This window comes from Pelophylax lessonae, assembly GCF_965119305.1.
Source record: "Pelophylax lessonae genome assembly, chromosome: 3".
Taxonomy (NCBI): domain Eukaryota; kingdom Metazoa; phylum Chordata; class Amphibia; order Anura; family Ranidae; genus Pelophylax; species Pelophylax lessonae.
The window spans coordinates 663144007-663168867 of record NC_138770.1 but is presented as its reverse complement, the minus strand read 5'-3'; the positions used below and the strand labels follow the sequence as shown (position 1 = coordinate 663168867).

Sequence of the window (24861 nt, the reverse complement as noted above, 5' to 3'; positions counted from 1 at the left end):
CCTGTAAGGTGATATCTATCTCTCAGATATGTAATACGGGTACACTGATCCGTGTGGACAGGAATAACCACTGATGGACAAGCTGCTAAAAGTTCTACTTGCATCTTTGCAAGGAAAATACTTATGAAGTGCTATTTCCTTTTTGGTACCTGACTCCTACCCGACTGCATGCCATATACCCATCGGCTTCGGATCGTTGCTGGGGGTGCAACTTTACCAGTTTACGTTTAAGTGTCATTTCTTTTGTACATTCTATGTTGGTTTGCTAACGGAAATCTTTGTGTTTTCCAATGACTGCTATTTCTTGTTCTACTTTTGTATTGTAAAATATAAAAACTTCAAAAAAAATTGTCAATTATAAAAAAAAAAAAACAATTTGGGATAAGTGGCCTTTTGGTGCATGGGAAAGCACACCCTCATCTAGTTCTATGTTACAGTAGTACCAGATCGCAGTCCTGGGGATCACCCCACTAGAAGGTGTGCAACACGGGGTCCAGTAGCAGAATCAGTAGGTACGGATCAAGCAGAAGCATAGTCAGTAAACAAGCCAAGGGTCGGTAACAAGTGCTGGCAGGTTGGGATCAAGTAGAAGTGTAGTCAAGGAACAAATCAAATGTTGGTAATGAGCAGTAGTGAGAATACAGATGGCAGCAGGAGTGACAAGAGCAATAAATTAGCTGGAGAGAGCACAATAATCTGGCATATAGGAAGTGCAAAGGCATGGCTTGAATAGGAACTTCATGGGAGGAGCAAAGGGTTCAAGGTTCAAGAGAAATAAGACACAAGGCAAGGTTGTCTAAGAAATCAGGCAGGGAGCTGTCCATAATCTCAAGTGGCTCTGCAATACTGCCAGACACAGCAGAGGTTGCAGGTTTGGATCCGGGTCCTGACACCATCCTCATCTCAGGACCCAGGAAGACCCAATTGACCCACACAAAGCCAGCACAGACCACAAGAACCTGGGGACTGGTTTGATACAGCTACCTACATATACTTTTCACACACAAGGATTAAAGTGGAGTTCCACCCACTTTTAATAACTTGGATTACATTGATGTATGTAATCCCCTTTAAAACTACTTTTACCAATGGAAACTTTTTTTTTTTTGCTAGTAAATACCTTATTTTCTTCTTTATTCATCCTCTCCTCACTTCCGGGTCCGGCCGCCGATCGGCGATTACGTCATTCGGCAATTCACAGGGGGTGCTGGGATGGCATGAAATCTCGCATTATTACACAGGAGCTGAGCTGTTTGTATTGAGGCCGTGCTCTGCCCCGCCTCCTCTCAGTGAGCTGTACTGTATGTATTGTATTGAGGCTGTGCTCTGCCCTGCCTCCGCCCCGCCTCCTCTCAGTGAGCTGTACTGTATGTATTGTATTGAGGCTGAGCTCTGCCCCGCCTCCGCCCCGCCTCCTCTCAGTGAGCTCAGTGAGGATATAATGCTTTCAGTCCACGCTCACTGAGATGAGGCGGGGCGGACGCAGGGCGGAGGGGGGGCAGAGCACGGCCTCAATACAATACATACAGTACAGCTCACTGAGAGGAGGTGGGGTGGAGGCGGGGCGGAGCACAGCCTCAATACAAACAGATCAGCTCCTGTGAAATAATGCAAGATTTCATGCCATCCCAGCACCCCCTGCGAATCGCCGAATGACGTAATCGCCGATCGGCGGCCGGACCCGGAAGTGAGGAGAGGATGAATAAAGAAAAAAATAAGGTATTTACTAGCAAAAAAAATAAAAGTTTCCATTGGTAAAAGTAGATTTAAAGGAGGTTACATACAACTAAAGTTACTAAAATGGGGTGAACTTCCCTTTAAGCTAGTTGGTAGGCCATTTTGATATGGCTGTGTTATGCGCTAGTGTTGCAGTGGCTTTCTATAATTCTGAGGTTCTTGTGGCCTGCATTGCCTTCATGTGGGTTGGCTGGTTCTTCCTGGGTTCTTTTTTTTTTATTAAGACTGTATAGACACACATCTATAAATATATAAATTCTATAGTAAAGATTTCTTACAATTCTGCAAATATGTTGTCTATCTCAGGTCGAGGACATATATTGTTTACGAAGGCATGGTAAACATCTGGCGTGAAGTCATCTTGAGGAACTGACTCACTCTGTGAAGAAAATAGAAGGAAATTAGAATTTAAATCCATTTAGTTTCAACATATGGAACGCGATTTCCTAAATATGCTTTATGCTGATCCAGTGAATGTATATTAGCAGACCCAAAAAATTAGGATGTTTGTACCGTAAAATCTTTTCTTTGAGTTTATTGAGAGACAATGGAGGTCATTCACATTTCGTCCCTCAATGGACGAGAAAAAAATTCTGATTTTTGGACTCATAACAAAATCAATTTTCCTGGAGTCTTGATGAACAGACAAGTTACTTACCTTTGTCTGTTACTGCTGACTATAGGAGGATTGGACTCCAGCAAAAAAATGAAAGTGAACGACTTCCCGTGCCCCTTGATGGACAAGAAAGTTGGAAGGAAGTTTCTTATTTATACATTTCCCTTGTGATAACTGGATGCTTAAAAAAGTTAAAATGGTGTTCTAGTCGGGTAAAAGGATGACCCCCCCCCCCCCCCCATCCAAGTTAGTCACCTTCACAATAGATCTGTGTATGACAAGTGAATAAGAAAATGAAGCTGTGCCAACCAATCAGAATCTTTGTTTCATGTTCAGACCTGGGCCACAGGAAGCCAATTGGTTTCTACAGCAAACAATACATTTTTCTGATACGCTTTTCTATACCAACCTCATAATTCGCTCTGGTGAAAACCCTTGGACACATAGGATTACAGATGTTTCCCATTCATTCATATTGGATATATTTTTTCATTTTAAAATTACTCCAGATTGCTTTTAACCACTTGTCGACCGCTCACATGGGTGCTACTGCGGCAAAGTGGCTCGATTCCGTCCAGCGACGTAGACCTACGTCGCTGGACCCCTCCCCTTGTGGGCGGCGTGCGCGTCGCCGGAGGCTCGCTCCCGCTGTGTTCAGTTACAGCGGGAGTCGGGCCAGGGGAGGAGCGGCGGTCATCACCGCCGCTCTTCCCCGATCGTCGGGGAATCGAGTCTGGAGATTCGCCCGCTTGTGTAAACAGAGCGGGCGGATCTCCTAAGGGACAGGCAGGGTCAGATTGCAGGGTTCAACATAGCTGAACCTGCGATCTGTCCCTATGTCACACAGTCCCCTCCCCCCACACACGTCAGTAAGCACCAGGCATACAATTAACCCCTTGATCACCAATAAAAATTAACCCCTTCCCTGCCAGTGTCATTTTTACAGTAACAGTGCATATTTATAGCACTGATTACTGTAGTAATGTCACTGGTACCCCCAAAAGTGTCAAAAATGTCAGTCAAGGGTCCGATCTGTCTGCTGCAATGTCGCAGTCCCGCAAAAAAAAAAAATCGCAGATCGCCGCCATTTCTAGTTAAAAAAAAAACAATAAAAATTACATAAATTTCCCGTAGTTAGTAGTAGTTATATTTTTACATTTTTTTTGGGGGGGGGGGGGGATTTCATATAAAAAAATGTGAAAAATATTGTTATTTTTTCAAAATTGTCGCTCTTTTTTGTATATAGAGCAAAAAGTAAAAATCGCACAGGTGATCAAATACCACCAAAAGAAAGCTATATTTGTGGGGGAAAAAAGGACATAAATTTTATTTGGGTACAGCTTTGCACGACAGCGCAATTGTCCGTTAAATTAACGCAGTGCCGAATCGCAAAATATGGCCTGGTCAGGAAGGGGGTAAAATCTTCCGGTCTTAAAGCGTTTAAAAATATGCTCATTGACAATTTTTTTGTCAAAGACATGTAGCTAAATACATTTTGGCCTAAATATATGACAAAAATTGAATATATTGGATATTTTTTAACTGTCAAAGTAGAAAAATATTGTTATTTTTTCAAAATTTTCGCATTTTTTTATTAATATCGAAAAAAATAAAAAGCGCAGAGGTGATCAAATACCACCAAAAGAAAGCTCTGTTTGTGGGAAAAAAGGATGTAAATTTCGTTTGGGTACGGCGTTGCATGACCGCGCAATTGTCAGTTAAATTCGCACAGTGCCGCATCGCAAAAAGTGGCCTGGACGTAAGACAGCAAAATCGTCCGGTGGTAAAGTGGTTAAACTGTGTTTATAGACCAAACATTTCTTCTTTTTTTTTTTGGATGGAATTTAGAATGGCTAAAACCCCTGTCAGTTTTTTTTATTTTATTTTTTTTCATTTGGGAGGTTTATTCAATTTGGGAAATTTCCATTCACTTAACAGAAAATTAAAGAATATATCTCCAACATAAGGGGAATTTATCTATAATAGACAGCTGTGATTGGAACATGTGTCTCTGGAAAATCTGCTACCGCCTACTTTTATGGTGACAACATTAACATTTTGGATTTCTTATTACCTTCTGTCTCAGTAACAAAGGTCACCAGGACAAAGAGAGACACAGTAGAACATAGACAAGAATAAAAGATTGACTGAAGTTCTGACCTCTCCACACTCTAATCAAAACTAAATAAAAGTTTTACACTTTAAATACCTTAGATATTTCGGTATCTAAAATTTTCTCTGGATGCTGGGTTATGGTGCTATGTCACACCTATGTTGGAACCTATGCACATCATAGGACAAAAGAATGTTTAAAAAAACATTTAATGTGTTTTTTTATCTTTGTTGAATTTTTGTCTTCAATGCATTTTTTGAGTTTTTTTCTATACAATTTTCAACACACATCCAAACAATGTATTTACCAGAAAAAAATGATACACTGTTTATCTGGCCCTTGGGGCAAAATTCGTCCCTACTATTGTTTCCACTGATACCAACAATGGGCAATTGTATTTCTTCTGCTAAAACCAATGATGGGGCATTATTCCTTCCACTAAAACCAACGATAGGAACTATTTCTTCCACTAAAACCAATGACAGGAACTGTTTCTTACGGTTAAACCAATGATGGGGCACTATTCCTCCCACTAAAACCAATGACGGGACACTATTTCTTCCACTAAAACTGACTATGGAGCACTATTCTTCCCACTAAAACCAGTGATGGGCCACTGTTGATCCCACTAAAACCAATGATGGACGACTATTCTTCCCACTAAAACCCATGATGGGACACTATTTCTCCCATTAAAACCAATTATGAAGCATTATTCTTCCCATTAAATACAATGATGGGGCACTATTCCTCCCACTAAAACCAATGATGGGGCACTATTCCTTCCACTTAAACCAATGATAGGGCACTATTCCTCCCACTAAACCCAATGATGGGGCACTATTCCTCCAACTAAAACCAATGATGGAGTACTATTCCTTCCACTAAAACCAGTGATGGAGCACTATTCCTCCCATTAAAACCAATGATGGGGCACTATTTCTCCAACTAAAACCAATAATGGAGTACTATTCCTTCAACTAAAACCAATGATGGGGCACTATTCTTCCCATTAAAACCAATGATGGGGCACTACTTCTCCAACTAAAACCAATGATGGGGCACTATTCCTCCAACTAAAACCAATGATGGGGCACTATTCCCCCCACTGATACCAATGATGCGCCATTGTTTACTGCCACTGGCACTGAAGTATTTTCTACTCCCACTGGCCACAGTCTGGCCCTCCTAAAGTCTTAGGGACTGGCCCTTTGATTGGTATGTTTTGAGGTCCCTGGCCTAGGACAACTGGTATTAATGTACACATGTACATAGTTAACTGTGCTTCCTCAAGTCATTATAGTGGTGCTGTGGGTTCCTTACAGAATCACACAAAACTGACAGAGTGATAATAGTTATGCTCTTATCTATATGTCGGCAGCCCCGACGCTCAATTGTTTTTTAATGGCATACTGCTGATAGACACAAATACCTGGAAATGATCTACTATTTTTCAGGAACAATTCCAAATAAAGGGTACATTTTACAGGGTCCGGTTTATTTATCATTATTATTACAAATGTTTTCCCACCATATAGCAATCGTTATTTTTCTGAGCTCAGTTTCACGTTAATGATTATCAGCTGATCAAAGAATCAAAGCAGATCCAATAAGGACAGCATTACAAATTAGTTTTAGGCAACATTCATACCTGTGTGACGCAAATATTTTACTGCGTTTTATGGGACCTTTGTAGTGCGACAGCATAGGGCAGCCCATTCACTTGAATGGGTTGTCCTATGTGTGACAAAATCACCAAAGTTTCTCATGTACCTTTTTTTGGCACTGAGCCAAGAGCGCTTTCCTATACACAATTTTGCAAGTTTTGTGTGTATTTGTTAAGCAACAAAACACAGGGCTGCAAACCTCAGGCATAAATCTTAAAGGCAGAGGCATGATGGGAATTGAAGTTTTAGCACACTGAGGTACCGAGGTTGACAACCCCTGTACTAATCCTTTCCCTCTGTATCCAATACGTTTTGGCTGGACTTAGGTCTGAATGGGAAAATCAGTATGACTACCGTGGGCACTTGATGAAATATCTATTATTTAATTTAAAACTTGAGCTCATAATGTAAAATAACTCGAACTTAAAGTTATAAGAATCTTTCAATCTAGACTGTGAACTTTTTGGAGGCTTCAACATTATTAAAATCAAATAGATTGAAAGTTTTATCATTCTAAGGTCAAAATTTGCAAACCCAGATCTTCAGCCGCTCAGTTAGGTAGAGTCTTCTTTTTCTAATAAAATTCAGAGGGCTGTTACTAGGTAACAGCTGGATGATAGGTCCGTTCCTGCATTGCTAATAAGAAATTCCAATTTTCCTCAATGTAATTTTTACAAATGTGGTCCCACTCCCGTTAAAAAAAAAACATTTAGTTACTTTGTAGTAGAACTAAACTTTAACAAAAGTAATGTTAGAGATTAGTTCAACTTTGAAGTAGATTTAACCACTTTACCACCGGAGGATTTTGCTGTCTTACGTCCAGGCCACTTTTTGTGATTCGGCACTGTGCGACTTTAACTGACAATTGCGCGGTCGTGCGACGCCGTACACAAACAAAATTTACGTCCTTTTTTTCCCACAAACAGAGCTTTCTTTTGGTGGTTTTTGATCACCTTTGCGATTTTTACTTTTTGCGCTATAAACAAAAAAAAGAGCGTACATTTTGAAAAAATAACAATATTTTTCACATTTTTTTATATGAAATTCCCCCCAAAAAAATGTAAAAATCAAAATATTTTTAAATTTTTGGCCAATGTGTTTTCTGCTACCTATGTTTGGGAAAAAAAATCACAATAAGCGTATTTTGATTGGTTTGCGCAAAAGTTATTGCGTTTACTAACCAAGGGAAAGATTTAACGAGTAATGGCGGCGATCTGCGTTTTTTTTTTTGCGGGACTGCGAAATTGCAGCGGACAGATCGGACCCTTGACTGACATTTTTGACACTTTTGGGGGTACCAGTGACATTACTGCAGTAATCAGTGCTATATATATGCACTGTTACTGTAAAAATGACACTGGCAGGGAAGGGGTTAATTTTATTGGAGAGGGAGGGGTTAATGTATGCCTGGTGCTTACTAACATGTGTGGGGGGAGGTGACTGAGTGACACAGGGACAGATCGCATGTTCAGCTATGCTGAATCCTGCAATCTGACCCTGCCTGTCACTTAGGAGATCCGCCCGCTTGTGTTTACACAAGTGGGCGGATCTCCACACTCGATTCCCCGACGATCGGGGAAGAGCAGCGGCGATCGCCGCTGCTCCTCCCCTGGCCCGACTCCCACTGTGACTGAATACAGCGGGAGCGAGCCTCCGGCGACGCGCGCTCGCCGCCGAGAAAGGGGAGTGTCTGCCGACGTAGGTCTATGTCGCCAGACGATAACGAACCACTTTGCCGCAGTACAGCTCTAGTGAGCAGTTGGCAAGTGGTTAAACACTAACAAAAGAAAACTTACTTTTGTACATCACATAAAGTAAAACATAGCCTGGTGGCCTGGTGGTCAGCCGAAGTAAAAAAAAAAAAATACATAGTGCCTGTGTTCAGTAGGAGAAGGAATAGTGATCATTGTTGGTGGTAATGGGAGGAATTGTGCCACATTGTTGGTGTAAATGGGAGGAATAGTGTCCTACTGTTGGTGTTAATGGGAGAAATAGTGTCCCATTGTTTGTGTTAATGGAAGGAATAGTTCCCCATTGTTGGTGTCTATGGGAGGAATAGCGTCCAACTGTTGGTGATAGATAGAGGAAGAGTGCCCATCATTGGTGTTAACTGGAGGAATAGTGTCCCATTGTTGGTATTAATGGGTGGAATAGTGCTCCATTGTTGCTGTTAATGGAAGGAATAGTGCCCATAGTTGGTATTAATGGTGGGCATATTGCCTCATTGCTGGTGTTAATGGGAGGAATAGTGCCCATCGTTGGTATTAATGGGGGGAATAGTGCCCTATTGTTGATGCTAATGGGAGGAATACTGCCCCGTTGGTGGTGTTAATAGGAAGAATAGTGCGCCATTGCTGATGCTAATGAGAGGAATAGTGCTCCATTGTTGGTATCAGTGGGAGAAATAGTGCCCTATTGTTGATGCTAGTGGGAGGAATAGTGCCCCATTGTTGGTGTTAATGGGAGGAATAGTGTCCAATGCTGGTATTAATGGGAGGATTAGTGACTCATTGTTGATGCTAATGGAAGGAATACCGCCCCATTGTTGTGGTTAACAGGAGGAATAGTGCCCCATTGTTGATGCTAATGGGAGGAATACTGCCCCATTGTTGGTACTAGTGGGAGAAATAGTGCCCCATTGTTGATGCTAATGGGAGGAATACTGCCCCATTGTTGGTACTAGTGGGAGAAATAGTGCCCCATTGTTGATGCTAATGGGAGGAATACTGCCCCATTGTTGGTACTAGTGGGAGAAATAGTGCCCCATTGTTGATGCTAATGGGAGGAATATTGCCCCATTGGGTGTGTTAATGGGAGGAATAGTGCCCAGCTATTGGTATTAGCAGAAAGAATAGTGCCTTATTGTGGTGTCAAGGGGAAGAATAGTGCCCAGATTTTGGTGTCAGTGGGAGTAATAGTGCCAGTGAGGGGAACAGTGCCCCAAGGGACAGATAAAGAAAGGCAAAGGGCTGCATCTGACCCGTAAGTGCCAATTTGGAGACCACTGCTCTAGCTCATTTGCTTCATTAACTTGAATGTCTAACTGATTTCCCCATTTACACATTCAAGATAGATGAGGAAATCCTCCCCACTGTGTTCTTGCATTCTAACAGCGGGACTCTGTTGATTGGCCCCGTGGCCCCGAAAGCTTGTTTTCTAGCAGGGCCGGTCAATAAAAGCAGCTATAATGACTGGCTTCTGTTGAATAGAGAAGGCTTCACTGCTGAACCAGTCAAATTTCAATCCATGTATGGCCAGTTTAAAAGTCAGCTTGAACTATTTAGCTTTCTAAACAATAGACATTTTACAACACAAGAGGAAAGTAGAAGGTGAAAAGAAGTCTTAAAAAAATATGTGTGTGCAAAGTTACTACAGTTATCACTACGATAATGTAACAAAACCATAATGATGTAGCAAAATACACCAGCATACCCTTTAATAACCACTGATGGAAAAATTCTGATGTACACTACTATTATTTACACAGAAGCGGAGTTTCCCGGATACTGTATTTTGTCGGCATATTCCAGATCCATCATCTGCAGCTTCCCTAAAGGTCTATTTATTAATATACTTGTAGTGATAATTGTAGCAATCTGTTTGGGGTGGGGGCAGTGACAGTTGTATCTCCCAGCAGAATTAATACTTTATTTTATTTTTTATTTCACACGTGTTTTTGTTTAATTAAATCAAACAGCTGTTTCTAACAAATTAAAGCATTCTACTGGGGAAATCCATTCTTGGTTGTTAATTGTAAGGTGCATCTGTCACCTTTAATTGATGCTTCTAGATACAACAGAATATAAATAAAATACGAAACCTTGTTGACGTTGACTTTTTATTGGGGCCTATTCTTAAAAAACAAAAAAATTAAAAAAGTAAGGACAAAAAGCGAGGTGACCAATCAGGTTTTACCATACAATTTATGGAAGCATTAAGGAGAACTGAATGGTCAGCAACTCTACTTTTGTACCTATTTCCTGTCAACCTTTATATATATATATAAATATATATGTATATATATATATATATATATATATATATATATATATATATACTGTATATATATATATATATATGTACTGTATATATATATATATATATATATATATATATATATATATATATATATATATATATATGTGTTTCAGTTTGCAAGTGGTTTTACCGGGATTATGGCTGATGATTTCACCTTGGTATAGTTTTTTTGCAGCCGGTGGTTGGCTTTCCCATTAAACCATTCTGAGCTGCTCATGAGCCACTGGAACGGTTTCCAAAGTGGTGGGAGGAGACGCCCCCCCTCCCGCGGCTCATCGGTGTTTCTCAGGCTTACCATTTTCGCAGTGGTCTGGTATAAATTTTATTGTAAACCCCATGCCAAATTGTAAAAATAAAATGGCGTGGGTCCCCCCCATTTTTGGTCACACCCAAAATCTATACCAGACCCTTATCCAGGCATGCAGCCTGGCAGGTCAGGAAGGGGGGTGGGGGGGGGAATGAGCAAGAGATCCCCTCTTTTCTGAACCATACCAGGCCACATGTCCTCAACATGAGCGGATAGGTGCTTTGCGGCAGGGGGGGGGGGGCATGTTGATGGGATCAATGGCCTCATCCCCACAACCTTGGCAGGTGGTTGTGGGGGTCTGCAGGCGGGGGGCTTATCGAAATCTGGACACCCCCTCGGCCCCCCAGGTCCCCCCCCATGTGAATGAGTATCAAGTACATTGTACCCCCACCCATTTACCGAAAAAGTGTCAAAAAGTAATTTAAAAAAACGCAGACGGTTTTTGACAATTCCATTATAGAAAAAAAACAAAAAAAGTGTCCTCCGATGTAAATCCATCATCAATCACACCGCACCTATAGAATAAAAAAATAAAAACGCTCCCGCTGAAGTAAAGGCTGGCTGCCTACTGCAGGCTCCGCCATTTGACAGTTCTTATATAAGTAAAGGGCGGGGTTACCTGTCTGGGAGCCCACGCCATTTTTTCTTTATTATATTTCAATAGCCAGGTTCCAGCAATTGCAACCACGAGTCATTTTAAATGAGATTTGACTCGTTTTTTTTTTTCTTTAGAAATGTAATTTTTGCTACAACATGTTCTATGCATGTTACAGACACGCCACATTACAGGCAAACTAAGGGACCCCCAGGCACTATATTTAGAGAAATTGTATATTTTTAGTGTTGCACTTTAAGCATCAATAAAATCACTGCTCCTTAAAAAATTATTGTTTTTCAAATATTTTTATGGATCCATGTCCCCCAGAGCAGTACCCAGACCCCCCATACCCCTTTTATTGCCAATTACCTGCATATAAGCCTTCAAAATGTGCACTTTTGATTTTTCCAGTTTGGTTACCATAGACGTTAATGGGGTTCGCCGTTCGGGTTAGAACTTTTCCCCTGTTCGGGGGTTCTGCTGCAAACCTAACAGGAGGATGTTCATGTTCCAGTGCATATAAGGTCAGCACGCATGCTGATACAGAAAGCAGTATTGCAGACTGAAGGCCCGTACACACGTACCGATCGTCGGCATACAAACGTCGGTGGACGAAGGATCTGCCGATTGTACGCGTGTTAGTATGGTGCCTCCGACAGATGTCTGCGCACAATCCGCGGACAAAAGTCTTTCTTGCAAACATGAAAATATTTGTATGCCGACACCAGAACGGACGATTGTTCGCCTGTCAGTACGCAATTCTGCCGACACACAGCTACAAATCCCAACACGCATGATCAAACCAAATGAGTTCCCGGAAGAATTTTCTCTAGTAAACTCAACATTTTATTCAGAAAGAACTTTCGGCTCGCGGAAGTCCAAGAAATAGGTGAAATGCGGAGCACATGCTCATCTTGATAAATGTGAGAAGAAGGAAGATGCTGCTCATAATGCCATACTTTTCTAATAAAAAGGCATGTGTTCTGTTATGATGAAGATAATGTTTGTCTATTCTATCTGTTCTATCAAATTTTAGAATTAAATAATTTGAACTCTTCACCATTATTTTTGTATTTTCACACCAAAGATCTAACTATTGATATGACCCTTTATTCTTTTATGAATTAATGTCTAAAACATATTTTTCAGGTTATGTACAATATTAAACATGTTAACAAATTCAGATAGGCCATTTTTTATTTTCAATTTTCTTTATTTTTTGGATCTCAGCAAAAAAAAAACAAAGCAAACATCAATACTTTCCGTATAATAAACATAAAAAAGGTCCATTTGGACAAAATTAAACTAGAAACTGGCAAACAGGGGTAAAATAAATAATAGGGGGTTACACAAATTAAAGTTGGTGATAGCTATAATCAGGTTGCCATGAGGGCAGGTTTGGATCCTGCTGGCCATATTGCCACTGGCCATGTGGCATTTGGCGAGGTGGTGGGTGTTGTGGAGGTGGAGGTGGAGGTGGAGGTGGAGGGCACGGGTGCTCCTGGCATGCATGGCTGTGCTCATTAAGTATGCCGTTTTCAGCGTTTTGCAGCACATCCAGAATAATTTTTCTGGCATACTGACACTGCCTGAGGTCCACCTTATCCAGGATTTTGGCAGTCATATTCCCGAAGGACTCATTGGCCTCCGGTTTCCGACGTAGGGCTATGGTGGCCTCCTGGATAAACTCGTCGGTGATGTCATCCACGTGCTTCCTCTTTTGCCTCCGTTTGGCAGGAGGAGGTGGTGGTGGAAATAGTTCCGCAGGCTCCTCAGGCTCCGCAGGCTCCCCAGGCTCCTGGCTGCAACCTGGCTCCTCCTCAGTGACACTTCCCTGTTGATGAAATGAACAATTGATTAGAATGTTATAGTGTATATAAAAAGTCATGTTTGTTATATTATTGTGAACAAATAGCAGACTTTACATACAGTGGCGTATCTAGGGTCTCCAGTGCCCTTGTTGAGGAGCTGTATTTGGCAACAACCCCCCCCCCCCCCAAGATCAATGGAAAACTGTAACCCACCCCCCCAAAAAAAAATTAAAGGGCATTAAAAGTTTCTAATTTGCCCCTTGTTTGCCCAGTGTAGAGCTCTCTAGTGGGCAATCATTGTCTCAGGTGTGAAAAAGAAAGAGAGGGTTGAGAGATAGAGAGAGGGAGAGAAAGAGGGGGTGTGAGAGAGAGAGGAGGGGGTTGCAGAGAGAGAGGGGCCTGAACTTGCAGAGGGCTTGATGTAGGGCATTGAGGGTGAAGCAGTGCAGGGAAACATGAATAAGGAAGCCACCTGCCTTGCTGACCCAGAGTGAGAGACCAGAGACATGGAAGCAAGGATGGATGGATCATTTGCAGGAGCTGTTAGTTTTGTATTAAAAAAGGTTGAGCCAGAGGAATGCTGAGGCTACAGCAGTGTTTCTTTGGACCAGAGGTGTGCTGGGGATGCAGCACTGTTTGTAAGACCGGAGGTGTGCTGGGGATGCAGTGAGAGGCAGTCTCAGTCTCCTGGTCTTTTGGCTCAGCTGCTCTCAATGTTTTACACCTGCATGAAGCAGCTCTCAATGTTTTACACCTGCATGAAGCTGCTCTCAATGTTTTACACCTGCATGAATCCGCCTGCAAACTGGGGGTTCTGGGGTGTGCAGGCTGAGTGGATTGTTAAAATAAACAATAAAACAATGCCAATGTTTTTGTGACCCACCCCCCTTGGCCTGCGCCCCTGGCGGTTGCCTGTCATGCCAACCCCTTGCTATGCCCGTTTACCTAAAGGGTCAATTATGGTTTAGCTTATAATTTTGTTACATGATTACATTTTAGCAGACAATATATTGTGAAATGCCATACCTGAGTAAAACTCTCCTCCAGGAAATCCTCATCCTGGCTTGGATCTACCGACACTGAGCCCTCTGCCGAAGTAGAAGGCAGTGTAGAAATTGACGGCCTGGATTCCAAGGTGTCTGCCAGGAACCGCATGTTATCATAGTACCACAGCCGTGGTACATGTACATTCCGTGCCCCTGCTCCAGACTGGGTGGACTCCTCTATTTTTTTTAACTCCCGCCTGTAGGCAGTACGAATACTGTTTATTTTTTTGCGTATATACTCAAAATTTGCCCCAGGACAGACGGGCTTGTAGAAGGCCACCAAATGTTCCATGGCCTGTTTTCGGAGTTTTCGATTTTTATAATCCGCGGACTTCACTTGCCACAAACACGGCAGTTGCCTGAACTCATCAATAAAACTTATTAAAAAGTTGTGGGTGGTGAAATTGTCCACCATATTGCAGGACAGTATATGCCTGCAAGACACAAAACAACACAAAACATATTAAAATAGCATGTATTTTGGCACATAATAAAGATATTCCTAATAAAAGCTGTATAGGGCCCAAAACACACACTTTCTATTAAAATAGTCGTACCTTTGTTTGTGGGGAAAAGTCGTGATTCGCCGCTCGATCGTGCTCCAACTCTCGATATGTCCGCTAGCGAATCGTCGGCCGAACGATCTGGCGTCCTTTAAATACAGCGCAGGCGTCAACTCCTCCTCCAGTGGCGGGCTTGTGCAGGGGTGTGTACGTGCCGAAGATCAGGCCTACATGCGACACTCACACCTGAGGCAGTGGAATAATAATTGTTTAATTAGGAACCATGTCTCAACAATCTGGGAGCTCAATTAGTGGAGGCCGAAGTGATTGGGCCACCCGAAAATCAAGGGCTACACCCATGTCAAAGCCAGAAATGGTGGAGATGGTCTCCATTTTAGAAAAAATGGATTACGATGGAAAGTTGGCAAATTACGAGCGGCCCAATGCCAGGAAAGATGGCATCATGGACAAGGTGGTGGCCTGTTTGGTCAGAAAATTCGGTGTCGAGCGATCGAAAGATCAGATTAGGAAACGATGGTCTGACCTCAAACACCGTGAGCAGGATCAGCTTTCCCAAATCCATCGGATTTTGAAAAAAAGTAAGTTTTATTTTTTCTTTATTTTTTTAATCATGCAATATGTTTTTTATAATTTGGTGTATGTTGTATTAACATGTCTAGATTATAATGTCTATGTAAAAAGTTAGATTACTCATTTTAGTTGTCATGTCGTGATTTGATCGATCTATTGTTGATGTTTTAGTATATGACATTAAAAGTCAGGAAGCCATAGTGAAAAATATATGTATTGTGTTGCAACGAACGTTCTTTCCTGCACGAATCTTCTCAGCAAACATTCCTATTAATCACAGATTATTATTCAAACCTTTAAATAGGAGAAAAACGTAAACTCCGTGCCAAACAGTGGGAAAGGAGGAGGAGAGGTTTGGCAGCTCCATCTGCAGTGGAGGAAGAAGAGGAGGACATGGGCACAGAAGGTGGCACAGATTCCACTAAAGGTAATTGGTTCCTATGCACTGTCAAACATTAATGTACCATATTTTTCGTAGATAACCATGTACATGTCTTCATATTTGTTACTAAAAGAGCTATCAAGCAGGGCACCATGTCCTAACAAATGTACCTCTTGTGACTTTTATGATATGGCCAATGTTTTGTATTATGTAGATGAAGACATTATGCCGGAAATAATCCTGGTGGAGCCTACAAGTGACCAGACACCAGAGCAACAAGAAGGTTGGTAGTCACAGATTTTTGTGTAGTGGGATCATAGAAATATGTGTATTTGCAATGATTGTTTAACCTTATATTCTTGTATTCCCTTACAAATTTACATTGCAGATGTTGCATCATGCCAGGATGTGGCATCCCCAGCCAGGTCAGAAGCCCGATCTCCTGGCAACTTGGCAAGCAGCGTGGAAGCCACTTCAGAAACTGTGGAGGAACCAGGACCAAGTGTCCAAGAGCCAATTGTGTGCCCACGTAGGTTTTTTCAGAATGATTTTTATCAGTGTTATTTTTAGCCTCCAATTTACAACACTAGTTCCCTATGGGAGCCTCTTTATTTGAATGGAAGTCGCACCGTAAGTCGGATCAGGATGCTCTGACTTGCGGGGCCACTTGCGTTGTGAAGATTTTTGAGGGGGAACTACACCAAAAAATTGAAGAACCCACCGTGGGTGTCCCCCCAAGTTCACAACCAGGCCTTTTGTGTGTGGTATTGAGTTTGAGGGTATGCCCACAACAAAAAGACAGCGTGGGTTACCCCCAAAACCCCTACCAGACCCTTATACAAGCATGCAGCTTGTCAGGCCAGGAAAGAGAACGAGCAAGCGGACCAAACACCCCCTGGACCACAGCAGGACACATGCCCTCAACATGGGGGGGTTTTGTTGCTTTGGGCCAGGGGGCCTCTGCACCGCACACCCAAAAGCACCTTACTCCCATGTAGAGGAGGACAAGAGCCTCATCCCCACAACCCTGTCTGGTGGTTTTGGGGGGTCATGCGGCCAGGGGGTTCCTAGGACTTTGGAAGCAACCTTTAACAAAGGGTGGCCCCCAGATCCCAGACCCCAATCACTATGTGAATGGGTATGGGGTACATAGTACCCCTACACATTAACCACATAAATGGAAGTGTATGTGAATAACGACAGGAGACGTTTATGAAATGTTCTTAAAGATCTTCATCCGGTCTTCTCCACTCTGCTCTTTGGATCTTCTCCTCTCCAGTCTTCTGCTGTCCAATCTTCTGCTCTTATGTTGTCTGCTCTTTTGCCCTAGGCTCTTCTTCTTCCTCCTGTCCTCCTCCAATGCTGTTGCCGTGCATTCTGCCCGTCTCTGGTCTCTGCATCTTAATATATATACATTACAACCATGCCCTCACAATGACGTCATCATGCGTTCACACCCCTAATGAATATATAGTAAGCTCAGGAGACCGGCAGAATCATCAGCAACAGCATTGGAGGAGGTCAGGAGGAAGATGAAGAGCCTAGGGCAAAAGAGCATAAGAACAGGGTAGGTATTAACTCGAGAGGAATTTAAAGATTACCTGCACACCAAATGTTTCTATATTATGACCTCATGTAGGTGATTCACATTGACTCCGTTGTATTTTATTTTCCAGATCATGTATTACACACTTGCACATTGGCCAAATTGACCCGTGAGGCTCTTCAATGCTGCTCAGACCTCGAGCAAATAAAAGAGACTGCAACGGCATTGCAAGGAAAGATGCGTGATTTTGTGGACATGCTTGCCAAATTTTAAAAATAATTATTTTAAAATTTTTTACAGTTTGTATTGGGATGTTCCCATTTTTATATAATATTTTAGGCCAGTTTTATGACACTCAGATGTTAAAGAGTGTACCCAAGTTTGGGAAAAGCACTTTCCAACACCCTAACCCTAACCCTAACCCTAACCCTAACCCTAACCCTAACCCTGTGAATGTTTGATACTAAAACATTTTTACATTCAACAATGTGTGTTCAATTCTTTATTAGACTTTCGTTGGGGGGTCGAGGTCTAAAGCTGTGTAAAGAAGCACTAAATGTATGATGGCTGTCCTATTCACATATTTACATGTTAATGAAAGCATTTTGGACACTGCCATATGCAAGTTGCTGGAGGTGTCAATGAAATGTTAAAGATACCCCCAGTTTTAACGCATATCACAGTGCGATCTGACATTTCACACAGGATCGGAGCACACAAGTTTGAACGACTGTGCGATCCTATCCTGATGCGGCTGAATAAATGCATCATGTGCGACTTTTGTGCGAGTGCAGTGCGAATTGAGCCATACAAACTGTATAGCTGATTTTCGCATGAACATCTGATCGCATGTAATAAAGGAGCAGTGCGCTACGATATTACATGCCATCAGATGTGCAGTGTGAATTGAGACATACACTTTGTATGGCTACATTCGCACTGAACACGCATACAAGTCGCACATGACCCTTTATTTCTGATGTATCTGGATTGGATCGCACAGTGCTTAACACTTGTGGAATACAATCCTGTGGAAAAAGTAAGTGGCGGGTCACCCTTATGCAATGCTGGAAGGCTGCAAAGTCGCAGACTTCCCGCATCGCATAAGTGTGACTCAACACTCAAGGTACTAGCAGTCCTAGGATTCAATATGGCATTGATATTGCCAGTAGCAATCAGTGTAGGGAGATCAGTGTAATCTATAGTGTATTGCTTGTTCGTTGCTCTAGTTCACTTTCCATTACCTATATATATATAACACTTTGAGATGAACAATGATCAAGTTTCACATAACACTGACATATCCTAACATTGGTGGGCAGTGAGAAGGATGTCATAAATGAACACAACATAACAGGTGTAGGTACTTTGTTAATACCCTAATGTATTATCTGAAATATATAGTATGGGCAACTTCTGGACAATGAACACCAATATAAGGTGACATTAGATGAACCTTGGGTGTGACCTAGTTCTCAATGTGACAGGGTTTGTGTACATTTTGTGGGGTGCAGAAGGCCCTTGTATTTACACCACTGGCTAAAAAATAACACATGGCCATCATCACTTTGGATCAGCTGGTGAGAGACTACAGTCAAGAAACACACTGATGAATGTATTAACCCTTCCAAAGTCACACATATATAACACATGATTAACCCAAATAATTGTGTTTGGCATATGTGCCCAAATGATTATAATCCACAATACAGAATCATTGCAATTTTTGTTTAATGTGTTGAAAAATAAGATATCTCTGACATTTATCTTGTGTGTCCAATCTTTAACAAGATTAATGTGTTTGTGACAGTGATTGCTGCCAGGACACAGCTCCTCTCCCCACGAAATAGTCCAGATATTCCTGGCGGATCTGACGGGCCCTGTGTGATGCCAATGCTGACCGTCCAACTTCCATTGACGGCATGGACTCCACTTGGTTAGAAGGTTGGGCCTCTCCACTTGTACCTGGCATAGCAGGGTCAGTATCCAGTTGCTGCAAGACATAATTTTGTGCATTCCTGCGTAGGAAGTTGTGCAAAATGCAGCAACACAAGACCACATTATCCACTTTGTACAGTGCCAGGTTTATGGACGTCAGGAATATCCGGAACCGGTTGGCCATTATCCCGAAGGCATTCTCCACAACTCTGCGAGCTCTGGACAACCGGTAGTTGTAAATCCTTTGGTCTGGGGTGAGGTTCCTCTGAGGGTAGGGCTTCATGAGATGCTCCCCAAGCGCAAAAGCCTCATCTGCGATAAACACAAAGCTCATACCCTCAACAGTTTGCTCCCTGGATGGCAGGTTCAGAGTGCCGTTCTTTAGACGACGAGCGAACTCCGTCTGATCAATAACTCCCCCATCCGAATTGCGGCCATTTTTGCCAATATCCAAAAAAATAAACTCATAGTTTGCATTAACTATGGCTAGCATGACTATACTAAAAAAACCTTTATAATTATAATAAAATGTGCCGGAATTCGGAGGGGGGACAATGCGGACGTGCTTCCCATCAATAGCACCCCCACAATTGGGAAAATTCCACTTCTCCAGAAATTGATCAGAAATCTCCAGCCATTGCTCTGCGTTTGAAGGAAACTGTGGGGAAAAAATAAAAAAAAAAAAAAAAAAAATAATTAGTGCTTGAGCACATCACATTATTAATTACACACACAGTTGTCTGTTAAATGCTTATGCAACTTGCTAAAAAAATATACAACAGGAAGGCAAAGGTTTGGATATGGGGATGTAACATCTACATACATTTATTTTCAACCTCCTATTGTTCTTATATTGTAAAGGGCCATACACACTAGAAGATTCTCTGAAGACTTTTTCGTGCAGATTTAACTTTTCTATGTAGTGCAAGGGCCTACCAGATTGCATAGGATTTGAAAGTGTTTGTTGGACCTCATATTATTTGGTTTTGGTAAATCGGAAGGATAAATTGTTCTGACAATCTTCTAGTGTGTATGGCCCATTATACTCACCAGCTAGAGCTGAGATTTACAAACTACGGCCCTCCAGCTGTTGCAGAACTACACATCCCATGAGGCCTTGTAATTCTCTGACATTCACAGACATGACTAGGCATGATGGAAATTGAAGTTCGTGAACAACTGGTGGGCCATAGTTTGAAGACCTCTGAACTTGAGCTTTGGTATATGCTGACTTTGAGATTTAGCATGTGGGTGGGGGGATGGGTAAGTAAAACTGGGCATTTATACATCAATTAGGGCTTGTGGTCAGTGAAGGTTTTAACATCATTACATAAACATACAGAATCATAGGTGGGAATGGATGGACTGATGTATTTTAGATAAATCATTAACTAGGTACTAAAACATTGGCCAAGGAATAATTGTTTGAGGGAAAGCAATAAAATGACCCAAATTCAAAATACTGTTAACAGGCAATGCGTTTAGGGACACATAGGAGAGAATGGTGGGGTGGTTAGTGGGTAATTTTACAAATGGTTAAAGATAATCTACATCTTTACTACTATGTGCATGCGGACAGAGGGTAGTTTACAAATAATGGCCTGTGTCAATTGCTGTACATCCAAAAACATCATAATTCGGGTGAAACTAGTAATACATGTAATGTAAAAAATCAAACATACCTTGATATAGTCCTTCTGCAAGACCTTGATGATGGCAGAGCAGGTCTCAGGGATGATGACTCCCAGTGCTTGGGGGGAGATGCCTGTGGTGAACTTCAGATCCTGCAGGCTTCTCCCTGTTGCAAGATACCTCAACGTCGCAATTAACCTTTGCTCAGGAGTAATTGCAAGCCGCATACAAGTATCCTGCTTCAGAATATAGGGGGACACCAGGGCAAGAAGACGGTAAAAGATGGGATCCGTCATCCTCAAATAATTCCTGAAGTCATCAGGATTATTTTCCTGGAGCTCCCTCAGCAAGGACATATGAGAAAATTGATCACGGTTAAGCAACCAATTTTTCGTCCAGGAGGTCCGCTTCTTCTTCCTATTGCTCGTACGTCGTCTCAGAGCCAAAACTCCAACACTAACGACAGCAACGGACGAATTCACGGTCGCCATAATAAATTCTCGAACGATGTCTCGGAAAATAGCGAAATGTCGTCAACCAAACAAATGCTACCGAAATCAGCGCGAGATGCCCAGAAGGGTCACGGCCAAACACTCACTTCCTCTTTTGTAGCGGCGAACGTGCGTGGAACGTAGTGACGTCATTTTCTGTCGGAAGACAAATGTCCTGGGCAAGTTTGGAGCACTTTTCAACAGACAAACAACAAACACACCAGCCGCGAACATTTGTAGGACGTTCCGTCGGCCGACGATCGGTACGTGTGTACGGGGCTTGAGACATCGGCTGATCGGATGGTAATAACAGTGTGTTTAGACAGCTCCTCTGCTTTTTTAACCATGTGAGTGCGGTTTTACTACACTATGAGAGTTCTTTTCACTCCATATTTTATCGATCTGTGTGGGTTGGAGTACTTAAGTTGGGCTAGTCGCTAGAAGATTCCTGGATCCAGACACCTATATGTTTTAAGGGTTTCATGACCATATCCTCATACATGGTCACATACCTTCTGGTAAGGTACTTTATATGCACTTAAAGTATAACTAAAGGCAAAACTTCTTTTTAGTGTTGGATAGAGTGGAGAGGGACGCCTGTCAAGTTTTTATTGCATGCTGTGCCCCCATTAGGTATATTCACCCTCTCTATTTTTCCTACTTACCATTATCATTGAAAGTGAAAGTTAAAAGAAAATCCCTAATTTTAGTTTTCTCAAGAAAGTAATAGAGGGGAAATCCCCCAATGGGGATAATAGCTTTGGTGACCCAAGGAGTTCCCCCTAATTTGCAGGAATTTCCTCTCACTTCCTGTTTGGCGATTGGACCGGGAAATTTCTGCAATTGGACACAGATGGCAAAAAAAAAAATAAAAAAATCTGAAAGGGGTTATAACCCCCCCCCCCCCCCCCCCCGGTCTATCCAAAATAAAAAAAAAAATGTTTTTCCTATAGTTCTACTTTAAGGTGAACATGTGGTGTTTAAAGGTATTCCTTGTATTTAGTGAAAGCACATTGTTGAAGAATTGTTTTTTTTTTTTTTTTTTTGTCATATTGTTCAATGGGAAGTTATAGACTTTCTTTTTTAATTGCCCTTTATTAATTTTGTTTCACTATATGGACACTTAATATTTTATTGTTTACCCATATTATATATCTATGTATTATAGGGCTGCACTTTTCTATAACATTAGTTTAAATAAAATATTAAAATTAATTAATTAATAAATAAATTTAAAAAATAACTAATTACATTTAAACAATAAAATAACTCAAAATATGTGCTCATGGAAAATACTCATGGAAAAAAATGCTTTCATATTAAAGGTTCCAATGGTCTGTTAATTGTATTAAAAAAGGGTAAAACATCCAAATGTACTTTTTCTTTTGTCTATTTTTTTATTAAGGGCCAGTTCACACAATAAAAGGTGCATCTGAGCATGTGCGCTTTTGCGCGTGCCCGCATGTTTTTAGGCAGATCATTAATTTCAAAGAGCCCCCAACATGGGAAATTAGGAAAAGTGTGGCAGGCACAATTTTTGAAAACTCACCGAGCCAAACCGCATGGTATTGCGGTACTGTGTATTTTGGGGGCCGTGAATGCACCTTTGTTTGCCAGATGTGTGGGGCTCAATTAAGAATTAATGGCACCCCTATGCCCCTGCAGGAGGCAGTGCATTCCCGCACAGAGAGGATAACGTGTGAAGATCCATATCTTCCACAACGCTAGTGGTATGAACCGGCTCCAACTCCTATTCTATGTCCAGTTCTGGTCGCCAGTCCTCGGAAGGGATGTGTTGGAGCTGGAGAGAGTCCAGAGGAGAGCAACTAAACTAATTAGGGTATTGGAGGATCTTAATTATGAACAGCGCTTACAAGCGCTTGATATATTCTCCTTGGAAAGGAGACGCCTGAGAGGGGACATGATAGCGATCTACAAGTACCTCAACGGTGATCTCAACATAGAAAAAAAACTGTTCAGTCGCAACGAATGCATGAGGACACGAGGCCATTCAATTAGAGAAGAGATGTAACCTCAGGCTACGCAGGGGGTTTTTACAGTAAGGGCTACAAGACGGTGGAATTCTCTACCACAAGTGGTAGTAACTGCAGGGAGTATGGCTACTTTTAAAAGACTCTTGGACATACATCTCAAGGATCAAAACATTCATGGGTATGCAAGATGATTGTGCCCACACACACCTACACAGGTTGACCTGGATAGACTGTTGTCTTTATTTAACCTCAACTACTATGTAACTATGTATGTAAGCAAATCTGACCATGTATGGGATACTTACTCTGCCAGGCGGAAGACCACATGCCTCTAATGCCGTTTCCACTCGCTTCCTGTCTGCGGAAAATAGGCGGTATATACTGAAAAGAGAAAGAAGAAAGAAATCAAGTTTGTTTTAAAGTAGAACTATGGACAAAAGCAAAAATGATACATATGTTGCATTCTGTCACTTGCATTGTGATCACTTGATCGGGAACCACTGTGATCAATTCCCTTTGGCCAAAGCCGTCAGTGGCAGTCAAAATTGAGAGCCACCAGCCAAAAACTGAAAATAACGGTCACTAAAAAAAAATCCTTATTCTGATGTTTTAGCTGTTCATACAGTCACCCCATTTTGGGGTTGATTTACTAAAACTGGAGAGTGCAAAATCTGGTACAGCTTTCCATAGAAACCAATTAGCTTCCAAGTTTTATTGTCAAAGCTTCATTGAACAAGCTGAACTTAGAAGCTGATTGGCTGCCATGCAGAGTTGTACCAGATTTTGAACTCTCCAGTTTAAGTAAATAAACCCTTTTGTGGCATTCACACTTTCTCTGCCTCTTCTAATCCATTTTGGTCCCACTATGCAGCTCATTTCAAAGACTAAGTTCACATTTTCCAGAAAATAGCCTTCACTGTCAAGGGCCTCCAGTGGGTTTTAAAACAACAAATGCCTCGTTTCCACGGTATGAACGGTATGGTTAGGTTCGGTAAAGGTCAGTAAGGTTCGGAATGGTACACCTTGATCAGGCTTGCGTTTCCACCGCCAACAGTACCTCAGCTCAACAATACCTCAACAGTGTAGCTCCACCCTGTTGTTACGGTACTAATGTGCTTGGTACCCTTAACGAAAGGGTCCCAAGAAAGTTGTACGGTACGGTTCGGAATTAGGGTACCATTCACAACTTTTGACAATGGAAACGGTATAAATTGCGTACCGTAAAGAACTGAACCATACCGCTGTCCCAAGTACTAAGCCCTATGAAGAATCACACTGTCCATTGCCCAAGAGCCAATTCAATGCAGCTGTCAGAAATAGTACACAGAGTGACCAACGTGGCAGACAAGAAATTAGCCAGCGCTATCTGGATATGGGAGGTCTGGATATGGGTGGAGGGAAAGGTACAGATCAAGGGCAAAGAAAACCGCTCCGGTGATGCAGTAATCCCAAAAACATCCAAGAACAGGTGCAGGCAAGGATCCGCAATCCAGACAATAGGTGTGTGTAAGGAGAAAAAGCCGCACTCCGAGTTGAAGATGAAGATGAATAAAAATCTGTTTATTTGTATCAAAAAAATGATAAAAACATCTCAAAATACATCCATAATAGCCAGAGACACAGGGGGGGTGCACAGCGGTTGACGCGTTTCACAGAAAACATCCGCTTAGTCGTAACCAAGAACTGAACCATACCGCTGTCCCAAGTACTAAGCCCTATGAAGAATCACACTGTCCATTGCCCAAGAGCCAATTCAATGCAGCTGTCAGAAATAGTACACAGAGTGACCAACGTGGCAGACAAGAAATTAGCCAGCGCTATCTGGATATGGGAGGTCTGGATATGGGTGAA

General features: G+C 41.9%; 1 protein-coding gene across 1 annotated transcript in view; it reads right to left on the bottom strand.

Annotated features, from left to right (window-relative positions):
- Positions 1-24861, bottom strand: part of PLCB1 (phospholipase C beta 1) — a 1154983-nt gene that overhangs the window by 426493 nt on the left and 703629 nt on the right. The window contains exons 7-8 of the mRNA XM_082249959.1: positions 23316-23391; positions 2016-2116 (exon numbers count right to left, since the gene is read on the bottom strand). Of these exons, the coding sequence (XP_082106085.1) occupies positions 2016-2116; positions 23316-23391 (177 nt within the window). The remainder of the gene's footprint in view (positions 1-2015; positions 2117-23315; positions 23392-24861) is intronic.